Source organism: Sander vitreus, chromosome 20 (assembly GCF_031162955.1).
Source record: "Sander vitreus isolate 19-12246 chromosome 20, sanVit1, whole genome shotgun sequence".
In the NCBI taxonomy this organism is placed as follows: Eukaryota; Metazoa; Chordata; class Actinopteri; order Perciformes; family Percidae; genus Sander; species Sander vitreus.
This window is the reverse complement of record NC_135874.1, coordinates 2,344,748-2,363,792: the sequence shown is the minus strand read 5'-3', so window position 1 is coordinate 2,363,792 and position 19,045 is coordinate 2,344,748. Positions and strand designations below refer to the sequence as shown.

Genomic DNA, 19,045 nt, shown 5'->3' with positions numbered 1-19,045 from the left:
TCTTTAACCCCCCCCAATGTAGCACAAGTAGACTTTATATTTCACAGTAACAGTTTTTCGTCAGATCGTTTATAGAACACAACGTTTCCTACTGCACCTGAAGGCAGCTTCATTTCACGGAGAAAGAGAGAAAGAAAAGAGATGAGCGAGAGATATCGACTGTGCTTTGTTGTTTGGCAAACATTTAGCTGTTTCATAAACTCCCGGGCAGTTCAGAGCTTGTGTTTGGTGTTTTAAAACTTTCTTGTGGAAGCAATAGAGGCAGTGATGTAACTGTTTACTGCAGGCTACAGGATTCTCACACCTCAAAACGCAGCGCGATATGGGGTTGTGTTTCTCCAAACGTTTTTTTGTGCTATACTCGCGAGACAGGCGATAGCAAACCTATACTCTTCTAACCTTTACTATTCTAAGCATCAACAAATGGCTCTCACTAACTTTCAAAGGTTGTAAACTTATTTCCATTCTGCAGTAGGTGTCGTTCTTCAAGTTGGATGTCGTTCTTCAAGTCGTTTGTCATCACCAAAATACTTGTGTGTGTGTGTGTGTGTGTGTGTGTGTGTGTGTGTGTGTGTGTGTGTGTGTGTAATCCTTCTGCTTTTACCCCTTGATAAGTGCCAGCTTGTTTTTCGTTGGAACAATTTGATTATAGTATAATAATTTAGATTTGAATGAAAAATAGATTTGAATGTTAAATTGCTAGCTGTTTCTGATTGGCTACTGTTAGTGTTTGTAATAATAATAATACATTTTATTTAAAGCGCCTTTCATGACACCCAAGGTCACTTCACAAACAAAAAATCATTAATATTTGGGGTAATTAGCCTACATATTTTTTGGGGGGGGGGGCGTTAGGGACCTGGATAATGGATAGGGGGGGGCGCTGGCACAAAAAAGGTTGAGAACCACTGCTCTAGAGTAAAAACTGTAAGTCTAAGGATGATTCTAGAAGAAGCAGTAAAGTCTAGGCTTATTTCTGGGGGTTCTGCACATGGCTTTAGACGAAGCTGGAAGTGCAATGCTTTGATCAAGAAGAAGTGAGAAGTTCTAGTGATACAAGTTCTAGATCTAGGAGACTACACATTTCTGCTGGGGCCCAGCGTCTGGTTTGGAGACTTTTACGGTGGAGGCTGTTGTGTTTACCATGCTCTCAGGCAGTGACTGAGTTCGGACTGTGCCCAGGGGTTTTGATAAAGCTTCAGATGAACTTGCTTCTGTGGTGTCAGTGGAACCCTCAACATCCTGAAGAAACATGAGCAGGGTTAGAAGATCAGTCAGTACCATACATGGATCATTTAGTCTACAGGGTTACCACCAGATGAGGATGCATACAGTTAATGACACACTCTGTTACACTCGGTTATATTACATAATGTTATTGATATATTTGTGTTATGTTGTTATCTTATATAACCTGCTGTATTGTAAAACAAATTCAACGGCTCTTACCCAATAAGGGGCACACTCTGGACTTAATTATCTCCAAGGTTCTAAACATTTCCAAGGTTGTGGTGACTGATGTTGCTCTCTTTGATCATTCCTGTGTTTTCTTTAACGGCACTATCTCTGTGCACAAAAGTGTCCAAACTAAAGGTAATCAGAAAACGGTATATCACTGAAAACACCAGTGAAACATTCATTCAGCTTTTCTCCTCCACACCCGCCCTCTCTGGGGTCTCAGTCACTGAGCTTGTAGATAATTTCAATTGTAAAAATAAAAATGTTATTGATGCCATTGCTCCAACTAAGGTCAAAGCTGTCTCTGGTAAGAAAAGATCTCCATGGAGAAATGTCATACTAGTAAGAACAGAAAAAAAGAGTGTCGAAAAGCTGAACGCAGTTGGCGAAAAACTAATCTCCAGGTCCATTATAACACCTATAAAGAGAGACTTTGCATGTATAAGTTGGAACTGAGGAATGCAAGGCGGTCCTTCTTCTCTGACATTATCGCCAGAAACAATAATAATTCACGTGCTTTGTTTGCTACTGTCAATAGGTTAACAAACCCTCCAGTACTAGTAGCATCTGAACTTTTATCTACCAAGGCCTGCAATGAATTTGCCTCCTTCTTCAAAGACAAAATTCCAAAAATTAGACAGTCAGTGCCTCCATATCAAGTACAGGATATATGTTGTCACAGTGTCCAGGCAAAACAAATGCCAATATGACACAATTTCATACGATCAACCATAAAAACCTGGAGGACATTATACAACATCTGAAAACCTCCTCCTGTTGCCTTGATATTCTACCAACGGGCGTTTGAATTGTTTGGCATCTGATCTTCTACAGATTGTAAACACATCTCTTCTTTCAGGTATCTTCCCACAGGCCCTGAAAAATGCAGTCATCAAGCCACTCTTAAAAAAGAACAATCACTCATCAACAACAGTCACTAATGAGCAACTATAGGCCGATATCAAACATTCCATTTTCAAGTAAAATCATTGAAAAAGCGTTTTTTCAACAACTCAGCCTGTTCTTGTCACTAAATAAGAGTTTTGATGCCTTCCAGTCGGGTTTTCGGCCACACCACAGCACTGAGACAGCTCTTGTTAAAGTCTTTAATGACATCCACTTAAACACAGATAGTGGCAAAATTTCAGTCTTAGTATTACTTGATCTCAGTGCTGCATTTGACACGGTCAACCATGACATATTACTAGGCCGATTGGAAAACTGGGTGGGCCTTTCTGGCTCAGTACTAAACAGGTTCGAATCCTACTTAAAGAATAGGGATTACTTTGTATCTATAGGTAATTATGCATCTGAGCATACAAATATGACGTGCAGAGTTTCCCAAGGCCCCGTTCTGGGGCCTCTTTTGTTTAACATCTACATGCTTCCGCTGGCTCAGATTATGGAAAACAACACAATAAATTACCATAGTTATGTGGACGACACACAAACTTACATAACCTTATCGCCCGGGAACTGTTTTTAACTGCTCTTTAATGTTTCATTTCTTATACTGCACTGTAATTTTTATTCTCATATTTTATCTGTTTTTAATTAGGGCCGGAGCGGCGACAGCGGCGAAGGCCCTATTGAAACTGAAGGAATTAACGACACGTCTCCCCTTTTCTCACTCCGGAGAGGCACCAGGCAGGGCTGCCCCCTGTCACCACTCCTGTTCGCTATCGTGATAGAACCTCTGGCCATTTGGCTTCGCTCAATGGAAGGTTTCAAAGGCATCACACGGTCTGGCACAACTCCTAAAGTTTCACTGTATGCGGTTGACTTGCTCCTGTACATCTCTGACCCAACTCCCTGTGATTTTAAACATTCTGGAACGGTTTGGTGCATGTTCCGGCTACAAGCTCAACTATCAGAAAAGTGAGCTCCTACCGATAAATTCTCTGGCTATGCAGCTCCCACGCTCTTTGTCGTCATTTGAGTGGGCGGAGGATGGATTTCGCTACTTGGGTTTTTTTTTATAACAAAGGCTGTTTTAGACATGTTCCGCAAAAACTTATTACCTCTGGTCGAAAAAACCTAAAGTGATTTTGATCGCTGGTCGGTCTTACCGCTCTACCTCGTGGGCCGGATAAATTTAAGTAAGATGGTTGTCCTCCCCAAATTCCTTTATCTTTTCCAGCACATCCCTGTACTTATTTTTAAATCTTTTTTTTTCAACAAGCCGGACAGGGCAATTTCTAAATTTCTTTGGGGCCGCAAACCTGCTAGGATCCGAAAGGCGATACTTCAGTCCCCAAAGACTGAGGGGGGTCTGGCACTCCCTAACTTTAGCCGATATTACTGGGCAGCTAACTTGCAAAAACTCTTATACTGGATGAACAACGACTGCGCCTCACTGCCTGTCTGGGTACATGCGGAGAGGGAAAGTTCTCACTTTCCACTGTGGTCGGTTCTCTGCTCCCAACTCCCTCTGCCTTCAACACTTGTGGGCGCATGCCCGATTGTATCCCTCGGTTCACTCTTCCTCCATATGCGCCCGTCATGGCCTAATCCAATGTAAGGTCCTTCATAAAGTCCACTACACAAACGCAAAATTGTCTAAAATATACTCCAAGGTCCTGCCTGCCTGTAAGAGGTGTAACCAGTCCCCTGCCAACCATACTCATATGTTCAGGTCTTGCCCTAAATTAACAACCCTTTGGATGAGTATTTTTGACACCTATGATCACATTATCCCCCCTAACTCTTTGTCGGCCATTTTTGGCATTTCCCCTGAAGCTGTTGCACTGAGGTGGGCCCTAGCATTTACATCTCTACTAGCCCGGAGACTGATCTTGTTCAACTGGAATGGATGGAGGATGTTGTATGTGGGATTGGGTGAATTAATACAATACAATAAACTACAATGTGTGTGTTTATGGTATCACCCAGTGCAACAGTGTGGCTTATTGATGCATTTTAAATACTTGTTGGACAACAATGAAGCTCTATGGAATATCAGGTTTTGGATACACAGGCCAGACTTGTTAGTAGGATCAATTCACTGTTGGTTTAGTCTTTTGAATAGATTTGTTGCCAAATAGATAATTTTACCAGACTTGTGCTGTGTTTAAAAAAAAAAGCTGAGAATCAATCAACAGGAGCCAATGAGGATGTTTGACAGTGTTGAGAGTTAAGTTACCTGTCTGTCTTCTCCAGTCTGTTTAGTGCTTTGTTCAGCGGCACCTTCAGTCTCTTCTGGGACAACGGCCACAGGTTCCTAACACATACAATGATGTATATTTAAAAAAGTCTATATAATAAAAGCAAACCTAAATGTTAAATGGCTGAAAGAGAGAACATTGTTTATTACAATTACAAACACTGATCAATACTGCTCTCTAGAGGCAGAACAAAATCCAGAAACAGATGTGCAGGGAGGTTGAAGTAGAAATGAGGGAGTTGGAAACTGCAGTGATTGAAGAGATGTTTTAAGGATCAGGAGAGGGTTTGTTGAAGCAGCAAGCAGCTGATATGATAAGATGGTAGTAGAGGTAAGGGAACTCATTGCCAGCAGTGGTGTGGAGAACAGAGTGACCCAGGTCTTATCTTGTATCTTATAGATCTTATATCTTCTTATTAGTCATATAGTTGTTAGAAATAATTGAGTTGGAACTAGATTGTTGGGATTGATGCCATGGGGATCAGTCCTATGGTCTCAGGTGTATTACCAATCCAAAAAGAATTGGTTAGTTTTATATAAATGTTCTAAAACTCGTTATGGCATCCAATGTGGTTAATACGTCCCACCTACATTGTAAGTAGCTGACCTTGGGTCACAAGGAACTTTGGGGATGGGGTAAAAGAGACCAAAAGAACAGAGGTAGGACAGAGAAAGACAATGGATAAAAAAAAAATTTCGAAGCAGCTTTAGATCTTCTTTACCTCTGGCGAAGCAGCCAGGAAAGCATCCCAGAGAGTATCCCACCATAAAACACCTCCTCCACCTTCTTCCTCTCTGTGCTCCTGACTCCCTGTTTGCTCTGTGGCTTCCTCAGCCTGGAGCACGCCGTCATGCTCCCTCTGCTGACACGGAAACACGCTCATGTGGAGAGTCACACGAGAAGTGGTCATAAGTGCATCTGGGACACTGAGCTGCAAGCTGGCCACTGTAGCTGCTAATGACTGGCATTGTTTACTTTAGCACTAAAAGCAGCTATAACTAGGAGTGTCACAATCGGTGTCCGATTCTAAATTGAAAATCGGACTGAATTAGCTTTCAATTTCAATCAGCAAAATCAAAAGGAGGATTGACGATTCTCCCAGTATTTTTCACACTTCATAGATGACACAGCATAGCATACTGGTAGAATACAGCTGCACTTTCTGAAAGTGCAGAAAGAAAGGTGAAACAACAGAACTGGAAAATCCTCCTGCTTCCCTGAAGTCACTGGTATGGCAACATTTTAACTTCCCCGTGAGCTATGTAAACAACAAACTGCAAAGCGTGTGGGTCGCCGAGAGGGACCTCATGGTGCATTCAGGTGCACCTCGTAAACTCTTCTTTTGTTTAACAGTGTGTTCCCAATTGACTGGTGAAATAAGATATTGTTATAACATTTTCAATAAATTATTTAAATTTGACTGTATGACCTGGTCCAAAAAAATATGGCGATTATATCATAATTGATACCATGTAGCCATTCTTTTTAAGAAGAGTTTCTGCAGGTTTCACCAAGTCAAATTTAAGACTTTTTAAGACCATTATGAATGAAATTTAAGACCTTTATCACAACATCAACTGAGCCCTGAATTCAGTTTTTTCAGTATCGCTAAACTTGCACTCCCCCATAGCTGAAGTCTAAAATCTGTTTTGTGTCTGTGGTACAACCCCAAAGAAACTTGCACCAATAACATGAAAGCTGATTGGCTGCAATATAACTTGGTCTCATTTGTAGTCGTAATACAGCAAAATTATATTTGGACTAGGGAAAGAAATAACTACAACCCCACGGAATAAAAAAAAACTAAGCATCAGAGGTCGCATGGCCTTAGGAAAATTAAAACCCTGTAAAGAATAATTTGAAAATGTAAATGACAGTTGTAAAGGCATAAAACCAATGATCTGCTGCTCTTTATAAATCAACACTCCCTTTAATTTAACAATGGTATATCAGTCAGTACTGAACAAAAAAAATGTAAAATCGAAAGTCAAATCAAATCATGACTCCCCTAGCTATAACGTATGGTTTTTAACCGTTATAACCTCTGAAAGAGAAATTATGCTTGCTTGTTTTTTAATAACTGGGATATTTCAAAAACCTGTCCACTGATTTCAATGACATTTGGTGAAAAGTAAGGCTATGAACCAAGAAAAAATAAATATGTATTTTAAACGCAGATCAAGGACTATTTATAGTTAAGATTTCTTAATACTGCAAAATGAATAAATACAATTCAATGTTTTCATAATTTAGTCATGAACTACCCTCCACTACACATTGCCTTTCATTTCAATGAAAAACCCAAGAATCCCATGCAATCCCTGATAGTGTTATAGTAGTATTTTTATAACATTATATCAAATTCAAATATTGTAAATATCTTGCATATGGTTTTGGAAGAATTTTATTTTTATTTTTTTTAGAAACTCTGGGCTTTCCCATAGAATTTCATTAACAATGTCTTGCTGCTACTCAGTGCACAGCAGACCACAAACTTCAGCTTGATGTCCCACTATCTGCACTTTTAACAGTATGTACTCAATGCATACTCAGAATACTTTCCAATAGAAATAAATAGTAGTATTAAGCATGCAGGGAAAAAAACACATTTGTTAAATAACTTTGTAAAAAACACACGGAGGAATAGGTAAGCAGGAATGTTAGTACCAATCCCTCTACACTTTGTTCTACCATAACAGAGTCACCTTTCAGGACTACAGGTGGTGAGTACTTGATATTCAAAATACAGGTCTTATTATTCAGTGGTGTTAATTTCATGTAAATGAGATAACAATGAGAACAAAGCTTTGGTGGCACTTCACTGAAGATCACACGCATGTAAGGATACAGTATTTATCAGTTGTTTCTTTCAGTGTTCAAAAGTAAGTAAGTAATATTATTATAGAGCACCTTTCCAGAGCAGAATGTCACAAAAAAGGCAACCAACATAAAACCAGAAGGCTGGCTCCCAAGCTTCCTTACCTGAGTGCTGTCAGGTGTACGGGACGGTCTCTGTTCAGGTGAGGACTGTTCCACAGTCAGCCATGACGCTCCAGATCCCTTCAATACGTCCTCTTTAACATGGACAATTCGGATATGGCCTTGTTCCATTTCGTCCTTCTGAGAGACAGCACAATGACATTTTTGGTTTAGTTGATTATCTCTTTTTCTACACATGAATACTTTGCACATCATCTTGCCAATATAGGATTTTAAGCCACTTAACCAATGTACTTTAACTACTGTCCCAGTCATTGCAGAACACTGAATAAGACTAACAACTTTAGTTAAATTAATTCAAATATCTTTTTTTCTTTTCTTCATACAATCCCCATATCCCAAAATTATATAAGAGAGGTATGACATGCGACAAAGTTCGGAATCAAACTCGCAACATTGCAGTTACGTGGCATGCGCAGTAACCATACTGCTACCAATTTTCTAAACCACTTTTACTGTAATTTGAAAAGTGAACCAAACTCACCTCAGCCTCCTCTGAAGTGGATTCCAGGAGTTGAGGCTGTGAGGTCGTCTGCTCTGCTGATGGAGCTTTGGCTTGGACCGGAGTGGAAGGCTGCTGGATGAACAGAGCAGGGACCTTCTACAAGAAGAGGGAGGGAGAAGGTTCAGTAAAGGCCACTTCATGTCTGACTGACTGACTGACTAGTCTTGCATTGCCAGACCTTCCTCCACAGCGCTGCGGACAATGGTCTGGCTAGTTCACACAACATTCTGGGATGTGAGAAAAACATGCTCTGGTTTATTGGCATTTCTTTAAATGAACACGCCGACTTATTGGGACTTTAGCTTATTCACTGTAACCCCCAGAGTTAGATAAGTCCATACATAACCTTCTCATCTCCGTGTGTGTTGTATCTCTTTCAGACGGCTCCACCAGTAGCTTAGCCTAGCACGGATCCTGAAGGTAATTGGTTCCAACTAGCCTACTGCTCCGAATAAGTGACAAAATAACGCCAACATGTTCCCATTTACATGTTGTGATTTGTATAGTCACAGCGTGTACAAATAACAAGGTCACATGAGACACAGCCGTCTTCTAACCATATATAAACTAGGAACTATAGTCTCAGAAAAGCGAAGCATTTCTACTCTCTGTCCGGTGCTTCTCAGGTGCAAGCATATCACTCCGTCCAAGTAGCAGAAGTAGCAGTGCTTCACCGTTCTGAGAATATAGTTCCCAGTTTATATATGGTTAGAAGATGGCTGTGTCTCATGTGACCTTGTTATTTGTACACACTGTGACTATACAAATCACAACATGTAAATAGGAACATGTTGGCGTTATTTTGTCAGTTATTGGGAGCAGTTGGCTAGTTGGAACCAATTACCTTCAGAATCCGTGCTAGGCTAAGCTACCGGTGGAGCCGTCGGAAAGAGCTACAACGCACACGGAGATGAGAAGGGTATGTATGGACTTATCTAACTCTGGGGGTTACGGTGAATAAGCTAAAGTCCCAATAAGTTGGCGTGTTCCTTTAAACCAATCACAATCGTCTTGGGCAGTGCTAAGCACCGGATGGAGCAATGGTGCCTCTGCAAAATAGCCTCGGGAAGGAACTTGTTTTGGTGGCAGATGTGTACGTAGGTAAGCGTGCTCTGGAATTAAAATGGCTGTAAAGTGTGGATGAGACTTTTTCTTAAAAAAAAAGAAAAAAAAAGATAAATATAATTTGATTGTTGGTTCTAGCTCAGAGGATGTTTCCAGAATCAACCAGAGTTTAGAATGCCAACACAAAGACAACGGAAGGTGAAGGACATCTGGCCAAAAGTGAGCAACATCCAGTGGAACTGGGGGCACCGGAACTACCCCGTAAATGAAACATCGTCAATATAGACTACAGACTGACTGACTGACTGTCTGTCTGACCTTTTCCATTTCCAGCAGCAGAGTCTGGAGCTGGTCCACGACAGTGAAGACAATCAGAGTGTCTTCAGCCTTCTCTGGAAGACAGAGGCCTGGTTTACACTTCTGGATCTCAGCTACGGTCCTCCTCATGCACTGGATCCTCTGTTCCACAGCCTGCACACAGAAGAAGGGCATTCAGAAAAACAGATATTTGGAATTTATGGCTGACAAAGTGGACCAGTTCAGAAACTTGTCTTTTTTTGTCGTAAAGCAAACCTCCAACATTTAGAATTTGCAGTTTGGGCTATAAAATCAGTCTCTGACTGACAAAGTGAGTTGACAATAACTTGATCAATTTCACTCATGTTTTTAGTATTTTCTTATACAGGTAATCACAACCATATTGATATTAAAATGAAAACCTCTGATGAAAATTATGTTTGCTTCGCAACATCTTACCTTGAGGCTTTCTTCTCTGGGGCTGGGAAAAGTCTCTGGAGACGATAATAAGATCTTGATCTCAGCCACATCATTCTCCATCCGCCTGACTTCACTCTCAATAGCTTCCACCTCCTAGACAGCAAGAGATTGATCAGTATATTTGACCATTTACAAAACAGATAAGTACATGTGCAGAGGGGTGAGCAACACATCTCCTGGTGAAGAGAGATGAGCTAACAGAAATACAATAAATAACATATGTAGAAGAGTTCAAAGCGGATTAAATTAAGAAAAGAATAGAATCTAAGACTGACGTCCGCAGCGTGCTCCAGGTGAGACAGAGGAGCATTGAAGCGGTCTTGAACGTTGGCCACTTGGTGATCAGCTTTGTCCAGTTGTTCCTGGAGAGTTGTGATGTCACAAACCTGTGACATTTCCTTCAGGACTGAGGCGAAGCCCTGCAGAGTGGTTCGGATCTGTGCCGAGTCATCCAACACCATCTGCAGCACAAGACAGGAATATATGTTTGTTTTTTTAACAGTGTTTTTTATTGATTTTTTTATTGCAATTAAAACTTTCTTTTTTATAAACTGGTCAAATGGTTTCCAGATTTTCTCATCCACACCTAATTTGTTTTTTAATATATACTGTATGTCAGTCTCTCCATGGACATACAAAACAAATTTTACTCAATTTACATTTACCACATTCTCCTGCAGAATGCGACACATAATACATTTAGGAATTGAATAGCATGTTATAGTAAAGTGCTGTAGAAAGCCGGGGTAGTGTAGTTGAGTGTGCCAACCTGTAGAGTGTGAACATGGCTGCTCAGACATTTAGCGGTGGTGTAGGTGCAGGGGGCGGCAAGCCACGACTTGGCCTCAGCCATCCAGCTTTTAGAGCTGCTGATCATCTCCTGATGCTCCTGAAGCCACATTTGGATCTGACCCCAAACACAAACAATATTTAGTTTAAAACCTTAATCAAGAAACTGTGTGAACACTAACCATGTTTCCATCCACATGTTTTTATGAGAATTAAGTAATATTGAATGAAAAATGCCTCATGGAAACGGTAAAATTTAACAGAATTTCATGAATATCGACACAAAGTAATTATGTTTGATCTCAACGGATTTTCTCTTAATCGGTAAATGGCTTATGCGATAAACGCTGATGGAAAATATAAGTGAAAGAATGAGGAGACGAGAGACTTCAAATTTAATTTACGAGCCAAATATAATGGCTATTTTAGATTGCAAAAACCTAAGAAATGCCATAAATTATAGTGATGTTTTGATAGCGTGGTTGTTGTCTTATTATAGCTTGATATGTCGCTATCAGCTGGCACATAAGCACATTACAACTTCTGCAATATCAATCATTTGTAGGTAGACGGCACGATCCATTTTGGCTATCAAACTTTGTTTGCAAATGTTTGCTTGAATGTTATGCGATTCAGTGCCAAAATGAATGGAAAGGGGAGGTCACGTGACCATCAACCGCAATGGTCGCTCAGTGCTAGAGCTCTTCACCTACCTCCTTATTTTCATTGAAAAACCAGGTCTATTCCTTCCTCTTCGACGTCAATCGTTTTATTTATATTTATATATATTTATATAGTGTAGTGAGGGGAGTGCTAGCAGAAATGAATACCTCGCTGCAACACATCAGGACAGAGCTTGAGAGACAGGGAGTTACGGTACGTGAGCTGATGCAACGAATGGACAAGACGCAGGGGGATAACAGGCAGATGAGAAACATGGTGAGTGCCTGTGTTAACGACCAGAAGAAATTTGAGCAAATTTTGAGCAAAATTTGAGTGTGAATTTGAATTTGAGTTTGAATTTCGTCACAATCTCCAGCTATAAAATTAATTGGAATAAATCTAATATTCTTCTATTGAACAACAGGCATGTGACATCAGCTATTAGTGGTACAATACCAACCCAAAGCAAAATTACATATTTGGGCATCATCATACATGCATCACTACAGCGAGTGGTCCAGGACAACTATGAAACTATGTTAAGTAATGTTCAAAAGGATCTGGCTAGGTGGACCGTGCTGCCGGTGTCACTGCAGTCCAGGATTGCTGTTGTTAAAATGAACATAGCTCCCTGTGTGAATTTCTTAAGTTCAATGATCCCCTTCCCCCACCAATAAATTTCAGGAAGAAACTTGATACTTTAATTCGGCGGTATATTTGGAACAATAAACGACCTAGGCTAAAATACTATACCTTACAACGTACCATAAACACTAGAGGCCTGGCCCTCCCCAACTTTAAAATGTATCACAAGGCCTTTCAGCTACAGGCCCTCAGAGTGTGGATGGACCCCTCATCTACAGTTCCATGGAGAGGAATAGAGCAAAACCTCATTGGAAGTCTAAGACTACAAGACCTGGCCTTTGCAGGTGTTTGTCCAAAAAAGTGTATGCTAACACATTGGCCAACTTTAAACAGGTGGAGGAGCACCTGCGCTACACCAATAAGTGGCACGTGAATACCCCAATATGGCACAAAACACACTTAATGTCTGGTAACAAACCTTTTGCTTGTAAGCAGTGGAGGGACAGAGGTATTCATACTCTAGATCAGTTATTCAATGAGAAAGGTATGTTGAGTTTTAGTCTTAGAGCTAGTTTTGAGGTCCCCAGGACATTCTTTTACTTCTATCTTTGCTTAAGATCAGCCCTAAAATGTTATGGAGTGCCATGGGGAAACAGTCTTGAGGTGCACCCAGTCATTAAATGTTTTTTTGATTTCCCTGTGAGAGGATTAGTGTCCAAGATTTATGCTAAGCTGTTGCAAGTATCCATAGGAGAACTCCCAATAGTAAAGAAATGGGAACGAGAGCTGAGCCCTACGGGGAACACAATTAATTGGGAGGAAGTTTGGGACATTTTCCACTGTTCCAAGATACAAGCAGTTGTAAAAGAAAAAGAAGGCTGAAGGGAGCCAAAGGCATCCTGACCTTGCTGAGGAGGGTGGTCCTCTGCTCCGCCTGTTTGGCCAACTGGGAGTGGAGGTGCTGGACCTCCACCAGTCTCTCAGTGAGGGTCAGCACCTCTTCTGGCTTCTCCAAGTCCTGCATGTCCACCTCCAGCGCTGCCACGCACGAGTGCCATAAGTCCAACTCATCCCACACACGCTGAGCACACACATGCAATCAGATGTCAGGCGAACTTTTCCCATAGGATTGAATGGGACACTATCAGCTCCTCCTAACGAGACCCCTCAAATTCACAAAAATGCATTGAATTGAAATCGGACAAAAGTGTTAGATTTGTAAGGCCGGGCGGCGAGGCAGCAACCCGGGCAGCACCGGCCCCTGTCACGTTAGCCTGCAGAGCTCCTGAACTCTGACACACAGTCGGACAAAATTTGCAATAGCCATCAATTTTCGTAAAACGGCCCATACGTAGTTGATTTCTCGCATAAAAAAGTCTCAGAAGTGAATTTAGTGATGAAATAGTAGATGAACAATGAATACAATTTCTGAGATCTGCGCAACCTAGATTCACAAGACAAACTGGTCCCAGATCAGTCAGCGGCCTATGTAAATTTCAGGGCGTTACAAAGATAGAAGGTAGAGCCAAATAAGGTAGGAGTTGAGGAATTGACGTCAACTTTTAGCTTTGTTGAGATTCGCCCATTTTCAGCAGCAGTTTCAAATTGTGAGATTTGCAGAGGAAAGAGGTGTCAATGGGACTTTGAGGTTCTCTATATGTCCTTTTTACCCACCTTCTTTGATTTGATTGTTTCTGATGGCACGTTTTCTACTTTATTGCTGTTAATTTATTGATTCTGTATTGTGTAATGGTTATCTTAATGTGAAAAGCCTTTTGAAAAGTGGCGGCCAATATAAATAAAATGTTTTCTTTAAAGTTTTTTTTCGTCCTCTTCTCTCTCAAACTACAGGTGCTGGTCATATAATTAGAATATCATGAAAAAGTTGATTTATTTCAGTAATTCCATTCAAAAAGTGAAACTTGTATAATGTATACATTCATTCCACACAGACTAATATATTTCAAGTGTTTATTTCTTTTACTTTTGATGATTAGAACTGACAGCTAATGAAAACCCCAAATTCAGTATCTCAGAAAATTACAATATTGTGAAAAGGTTCAATATTGAAGACACCTGGTGCCACACTCTTATCAGCTAATTAACTCAAAACGCCTGCAAAGGCCTTTAAATGGTCTCTCAGTCTCGTTCTGTAGGCTACACAATCATGGGGAAGACTTGACAGCTGTCCAAAAGACGACCATTGACACCTTGCACAAGGAGGGCAAGACACAAAAGGTAATTGCTAAAGAGGCTGGCTGTTCACAGAGCTCTGTGTACAAACACATTAATAGAGAGGCGAAGGGAAGGAAAAGATGTGGTCCATGGTGTCCAAACGTGTACCATGGTATCCCTGTTCTTAATTGGCCAGCAAACTCGCCTGACCTTAACCCTATAGAAAATCTATGGGGTATTGTGAAGAGGAAGATGTGCTACGCCAGACCCAACAATGCAGAAGAGCTGAAGGCCACTATCAGAGCAACCTGGGCTCTCATAACACCTGAGCAGTGCCACAGACTGATCGACTCCATGCCACGCCGCATTGCTGCAGTAATTCAGGCAAAAGGAGCTGAACCAACTAAGTATTGAGTGCTGTACATGCTCATACTTTTCATGTTCATACTTTTCAGTTGGCCAACATTTCTAAAAATCCTTTTTTTGTATTGGTCTTAAGTAATATTCTAATTTTCTGAGATACTGAATTTGGGGTTTTCATTAGTTGTCAATTATAATCATCAAAATTAAAAGAAATAAACACTTGAAATATATCAGTCTGTGTGGAATGAATGTATACATTATACAAGTTTCACTTTTTGAATGGCATTACTGAAATAAATCAACTTTTTCATGATATTCTAATTATATGACCAGCACCTGTATATCAGAGTCTATAGGATCATGAGGGGTAAACATTGTTGAGCGTGAGATCATCATCTAGCTAAACTGCACACTGCACAGAAATGTTTTTATTCTAGTATCTGTACTAAGTCAGATGTCAGAGTGGTAATGATCTAGCCAGGTTATTACCCACCTTCTGAGTGATCTTTGCCACAGTCACATTGGGACTTCTCTGGTCAAGTCTTTTCTGAACTGATGTGAGGCCAGCCTGGACCTCAGACAGCTTTGCCCCCAGCCTGTGGACGGGACCACTCTGCTCCACTGCCTCTCCCACCTCAAGTACAAACATCAAAAGGATGTTACAAGGAAAACAAAAGGAAACATGTTTTGCTTCTCAAGCCAGATCTATACAAGTCTTGGATTTGTTGTTGTCCCAAACATTTGATTATCATTCTTTCCTTTTCCTCCTGTAATCTCCTTTAAGTAATTATTAAGTAACTGTTAATTTCGTACACTGCACTGTAACATTTTTTAATTATGAAATGCACTTGCTATTTTATCTCATCACTGCCCCCCTCTCATGTACAATTCTTATTTATTCATCTATTTATTTTAAATCTCATGCCCTGATGTCTTGTTTTGTTTTTTAAAACTGTCTTTCACTGAACAGCTCTCCAAAATATTGTTGTATGTTACCATGTACAATGACAATAAAGGCAATCTTATCTTATATTATTTTGCAGGAATTCCAATGTGTAACACCCTTCCCTGTATTACGGTAACAAGACTCTGTAACCCTACTTTTCCACTTTGTGTTTTTTTGTGATTTATTGTGTTGTGCTCATTGCTAAAAACCCAAATGAATTATTGCACTTCACATCAGCTATGTTAAAATCAAAGTCTTGTGTACCTTAACTTCTACTTGCTGCAATGATTGTGTGACCTCCTGTAGCTGGCTGTCGATCTCCAGCGGGACCAGAGTGTACATGTCTGAGTACTTCATCTTCAGGATCTCCATGATGCGCTGCAGCAAAGCCTTCTGGTTACACAGCTCGCTGTGAACCTCCTAAAACCAGAGAGAGAAGAGTTGTGTAAATGAACAGGACATGGAAAACCAAATAAGGAAAATTATTAAGTCTATGTCTGAAAGAGGAAACTGAAAGGCCGATAAAGCTTTGTGTTCCGCAGCGATAATAAAAACTTCTCAATATTTATTGATTTTCTTTGTGACATTTTGCAAAGTGCCACAAATCAGCTTAGTGAAAGCCAACACTTACTTCAAAAAATACTTGTTAGCAGATGGTTGCAGTCAGTTTTAACCCTCACTCTTCTACAAGCTTTAACAGTCAGGAAGGATGTCATTTTTCAGTCAAATAGTGAAAATCTTGCAGTATTTTGAAACAAAAGGACACAGACACTGATATTATCTACATCTCTCACCAAACAAGCTCATAAGCGCTCTCTCTCTCTCTCTCTCTCTCTCTCTCTCTCTCTCTCTCTCTCTCCCCTATGTTGCTTTCATCACACAGAGCCTCTTCAAAGTCCTTCAATTCCCCAATAGTTAAAGTGAACTATTTTCAGTTCAACAAGATTATTCTTTACAATACTAGCCGACATTAAATAAGATGATAAGAAAATCCAAATGTGCAAGTGTACAGAGGAGACTACCTGGGTCTGAATGCGTCCGATGGTCTGCTGAAGAGGGAGGTGCATCTTGTTATCACTACGGGAAACTGAGTGAGCGAGCGTGTGTGTGTGTGTGTGTGTGTGTGTGTGTGTGTGTGTGTGTGTGTGTGTGTGTGTGTGTGTGTGTGTGTGTTACAAAAAATGGGAGGAAGAGAGGGTATACGGAGACAGTTTTGCATAAGAGAGTGGGACACGGTGAGTGCAAAGTGTGTATGCATGAGTGTGTGTTTGTTCATGTGTGTCTGTCTTTGTGAGGACTAATTTGTATTTTAAGAAATTAAAAAGTAGGGACATTTTAGGAAAGTCTGTAAATTTTAGGAAAATGGTGATGCTTTAAGAAATCTGTAGATTGTAAGAAATTGGGGACATTTTAGGAAAGTGTGTACATATAATTAAAGTGAGGACATTTTAGAAAAATAAGAAGATTTTTAGGAAAGTCTTTTGCAATTTGCTAAAGGAAGGACGTTTTAGGAAAGTCTGTGCATTATAGGAAGATAAGGACATTTTTGTTAACTGAAGTCCTCACTTCTTGAAAGGGCTATTTGAGGGTTTAGACATGGTTACAATTAGGTTTGCATTGTGGTTAGGGCCTAGAGAATTTATTTTGTCCATGAATGTCCTCACAAGTACAGTAGAATTGTGTGTGTGTCCATGGAATGACTTGGCTACAAAGGACACCTGGAAGATCCACTTACAACACTGAACAAAAGGTGTCTGGTACAAGAGGAGGGGTGAGGGGAGTGGGAGTGATGGGGGGGGGGTGTCTTTCATCAACACAGACCTTCTGCAAATGGGAAAAGAAGTGTGTGTGTGTGTGTGTGTGTGTGTGTGTGTGTGCGTGCGTGTGCGCGCGTGCGGGAGATGTTGGCCTCTGCTCAGGTTTGGGGACAAAGGGCAGAGTGATTCTGGGGTTGGTGGGTTCATAGAAGCGAACAGCACCGCAGTCAACAGCCTCTCTCTCTCTGCTTTGCTTTCATAACTTTGAAAAGCTTTAGATCCGAGGACCCTTGTAAATTAATAAATTTGATTGTTTTTAATAGCCTTTTTTTCAACATTCAATTTTAATATTGAAACCAACACCTATGAAAAACTTGTCATTTACTTAGTCTTTGTAAGCTAGCTACCAGTTGAGCTTTATCAGCTTCATTAACACAATAATTGTATTAAAACAAAGACTACCTGTTGTGAAATGTTTGTTTGGACAATTTAATAAGCAATTCATGTTGTTTAGTTTAAAAACAGTATAGTGTGGTTAAAACGTTCTATTTACATTATTTACAGTAAATGATTTAAAGCTTATATGTGAGAAATTTACACAACATACAACAGTATATTGAGCGATAAACAGTTCAAGGTAAAAGACAAGCGCTTTTGGCCATCATTTGAGGCCACTATGCTACACTTCTCTCTTTAAATCAGGCTGAGCCAAAACCCAGCACTGACTGTATATTAGACTTGGCTAATATAGTTCTGACCAACAACTTTTTTCGTTTTCAAGATGACTTCTATATACCAAAAAAAGGCACTGCCATGGGAATTAAGATGGCTCCTAATTATGCCTGCTTATATATGGATCTCTTTGAAAATCAATTTGTGTTGCATCAGAGTAATCCATTTTACTCAAAGATCTTATTCTACAAGCGGTTTATTGATGATATTTTTCTGATTATTGACTGCATTGATTCGGACCCTAGACTAATGAAAGTTTTTCCAGAAAAACCTAAGCTTATCTTTAAGCGTGCTCCTAATTTAAGAGATCGCTTAGTTAAAAATGACATATGTCCGCAACCCACAACTTCCTTTCTCACTATGCCTGATGGTAACTATAAATGTGGTAGTTGCGCCCAGTGTTCATATACGCACAAATGTAAAAGCTTTAATCATCCACACACTGGTAAAATAACATCCATTTGGTGGTGCTATTACATGTAGCACCACACATGTTATTTATCTAATTCGAATCAGTGAACACAGAAGCACCATTAGAACAGGGGACAAGGGACTTTAAACAGGCAGGGCATAATGTCAGGGCCCTCAGATACATAGGGGTGGAGCGAGTCAACAAACCTCCTAGAGGGGGAGACCAGGATAAAAGGCTCCTCCAGTGGGAAACCTTTTGGATTCATTATCTAAACACAATGTCTCCTCATGGCCTTAATGAAGAATTTGATATAAAAACCATTCTTATAAAAAATGTTGTAGATCTATTATAATTCATTTCCAGCAATACAGTACTAAGGAGATGGTTATCCAGAATGCATGGTGACAGAAAATCACAATAGGAGAGAAAATGCTGTTTTTTGTCCACGACTATACGGCCACCGTTCTCCAGCAGCGCAAGGCATACGCTGGCATCAGAAAGACACTAAAGGCATCCGATTCCAGACGCCCTTTAACAGGATGCGTATCCACTGGGAAAGCGGTGTGCAGGTGTACAGCAGTGCCTGGGAGGCAGCGCAGGAGGTCCGACAGCGGGGTTACAGTGTGGAGGTGCCAGAGAAACCGCTTGGTAGGA

General features: G+C 40.4%; 1 protein-coding gene across 2 annotated transcripts in view; it reads right to left on the bottom strand.

Annotated features, from left to right (window-relative positions):
- Positions 1-495: 495 nt before the first annotated feature.
- Positions 496-19,045, bottom strand: part of LOC144535342 (nesprin-2-like) — a 43,240-nt gene continuing 24,690 nt past the window's right edge. Inside the window, exons 11-21 of one of the 2 annotated variants that reach the window (XM_078277760.1) lie at positions 15,755-15,910; positions 15,038-15,178; positions 12,911-13,087; positions 10,739-10,876; positions 10,245-10,430; positions 9,949-10,062; positions 9,511-9,663; positions 8,107-8,223; positions 7,605-7,742; positions 4,601-4,678; positions 496-1,242 (exon numbers count right to left, since the gene is read on the bottom strand). In XM_078277760.1, the coding sequence (XP_078133886.1) occupies positions 1,069-1,242; positions 4,601-4,678; positions 7,605-7,742; positions 8,107-8,223; positions 9,511-9,663; positions 9,949-10,062; positions 10,245-10,430; positions 10,739-10,876; positions 12,911-13,087; positions 15,038-15,178; positions 15,755-15,910 (1,572 nt within the window). In that variant the 3' untranslated portion in view covers positions 496-1,068. The remainder of the gene's footprint in view (positions 1,243-4,600; positions 4,679-7,604; positions 7,743-8,106; positions 8,224-9,510; positions 9,664-9,948; positions 10,063-10,244; positions 10,431-10,738; positions 10,877-12,910; positions 13,088-15,037; positions 15,179-15,754; positions 15,911-19,045) is intronic. The other variant, XM_078277762.1, reaches the window with a different exon arrangement.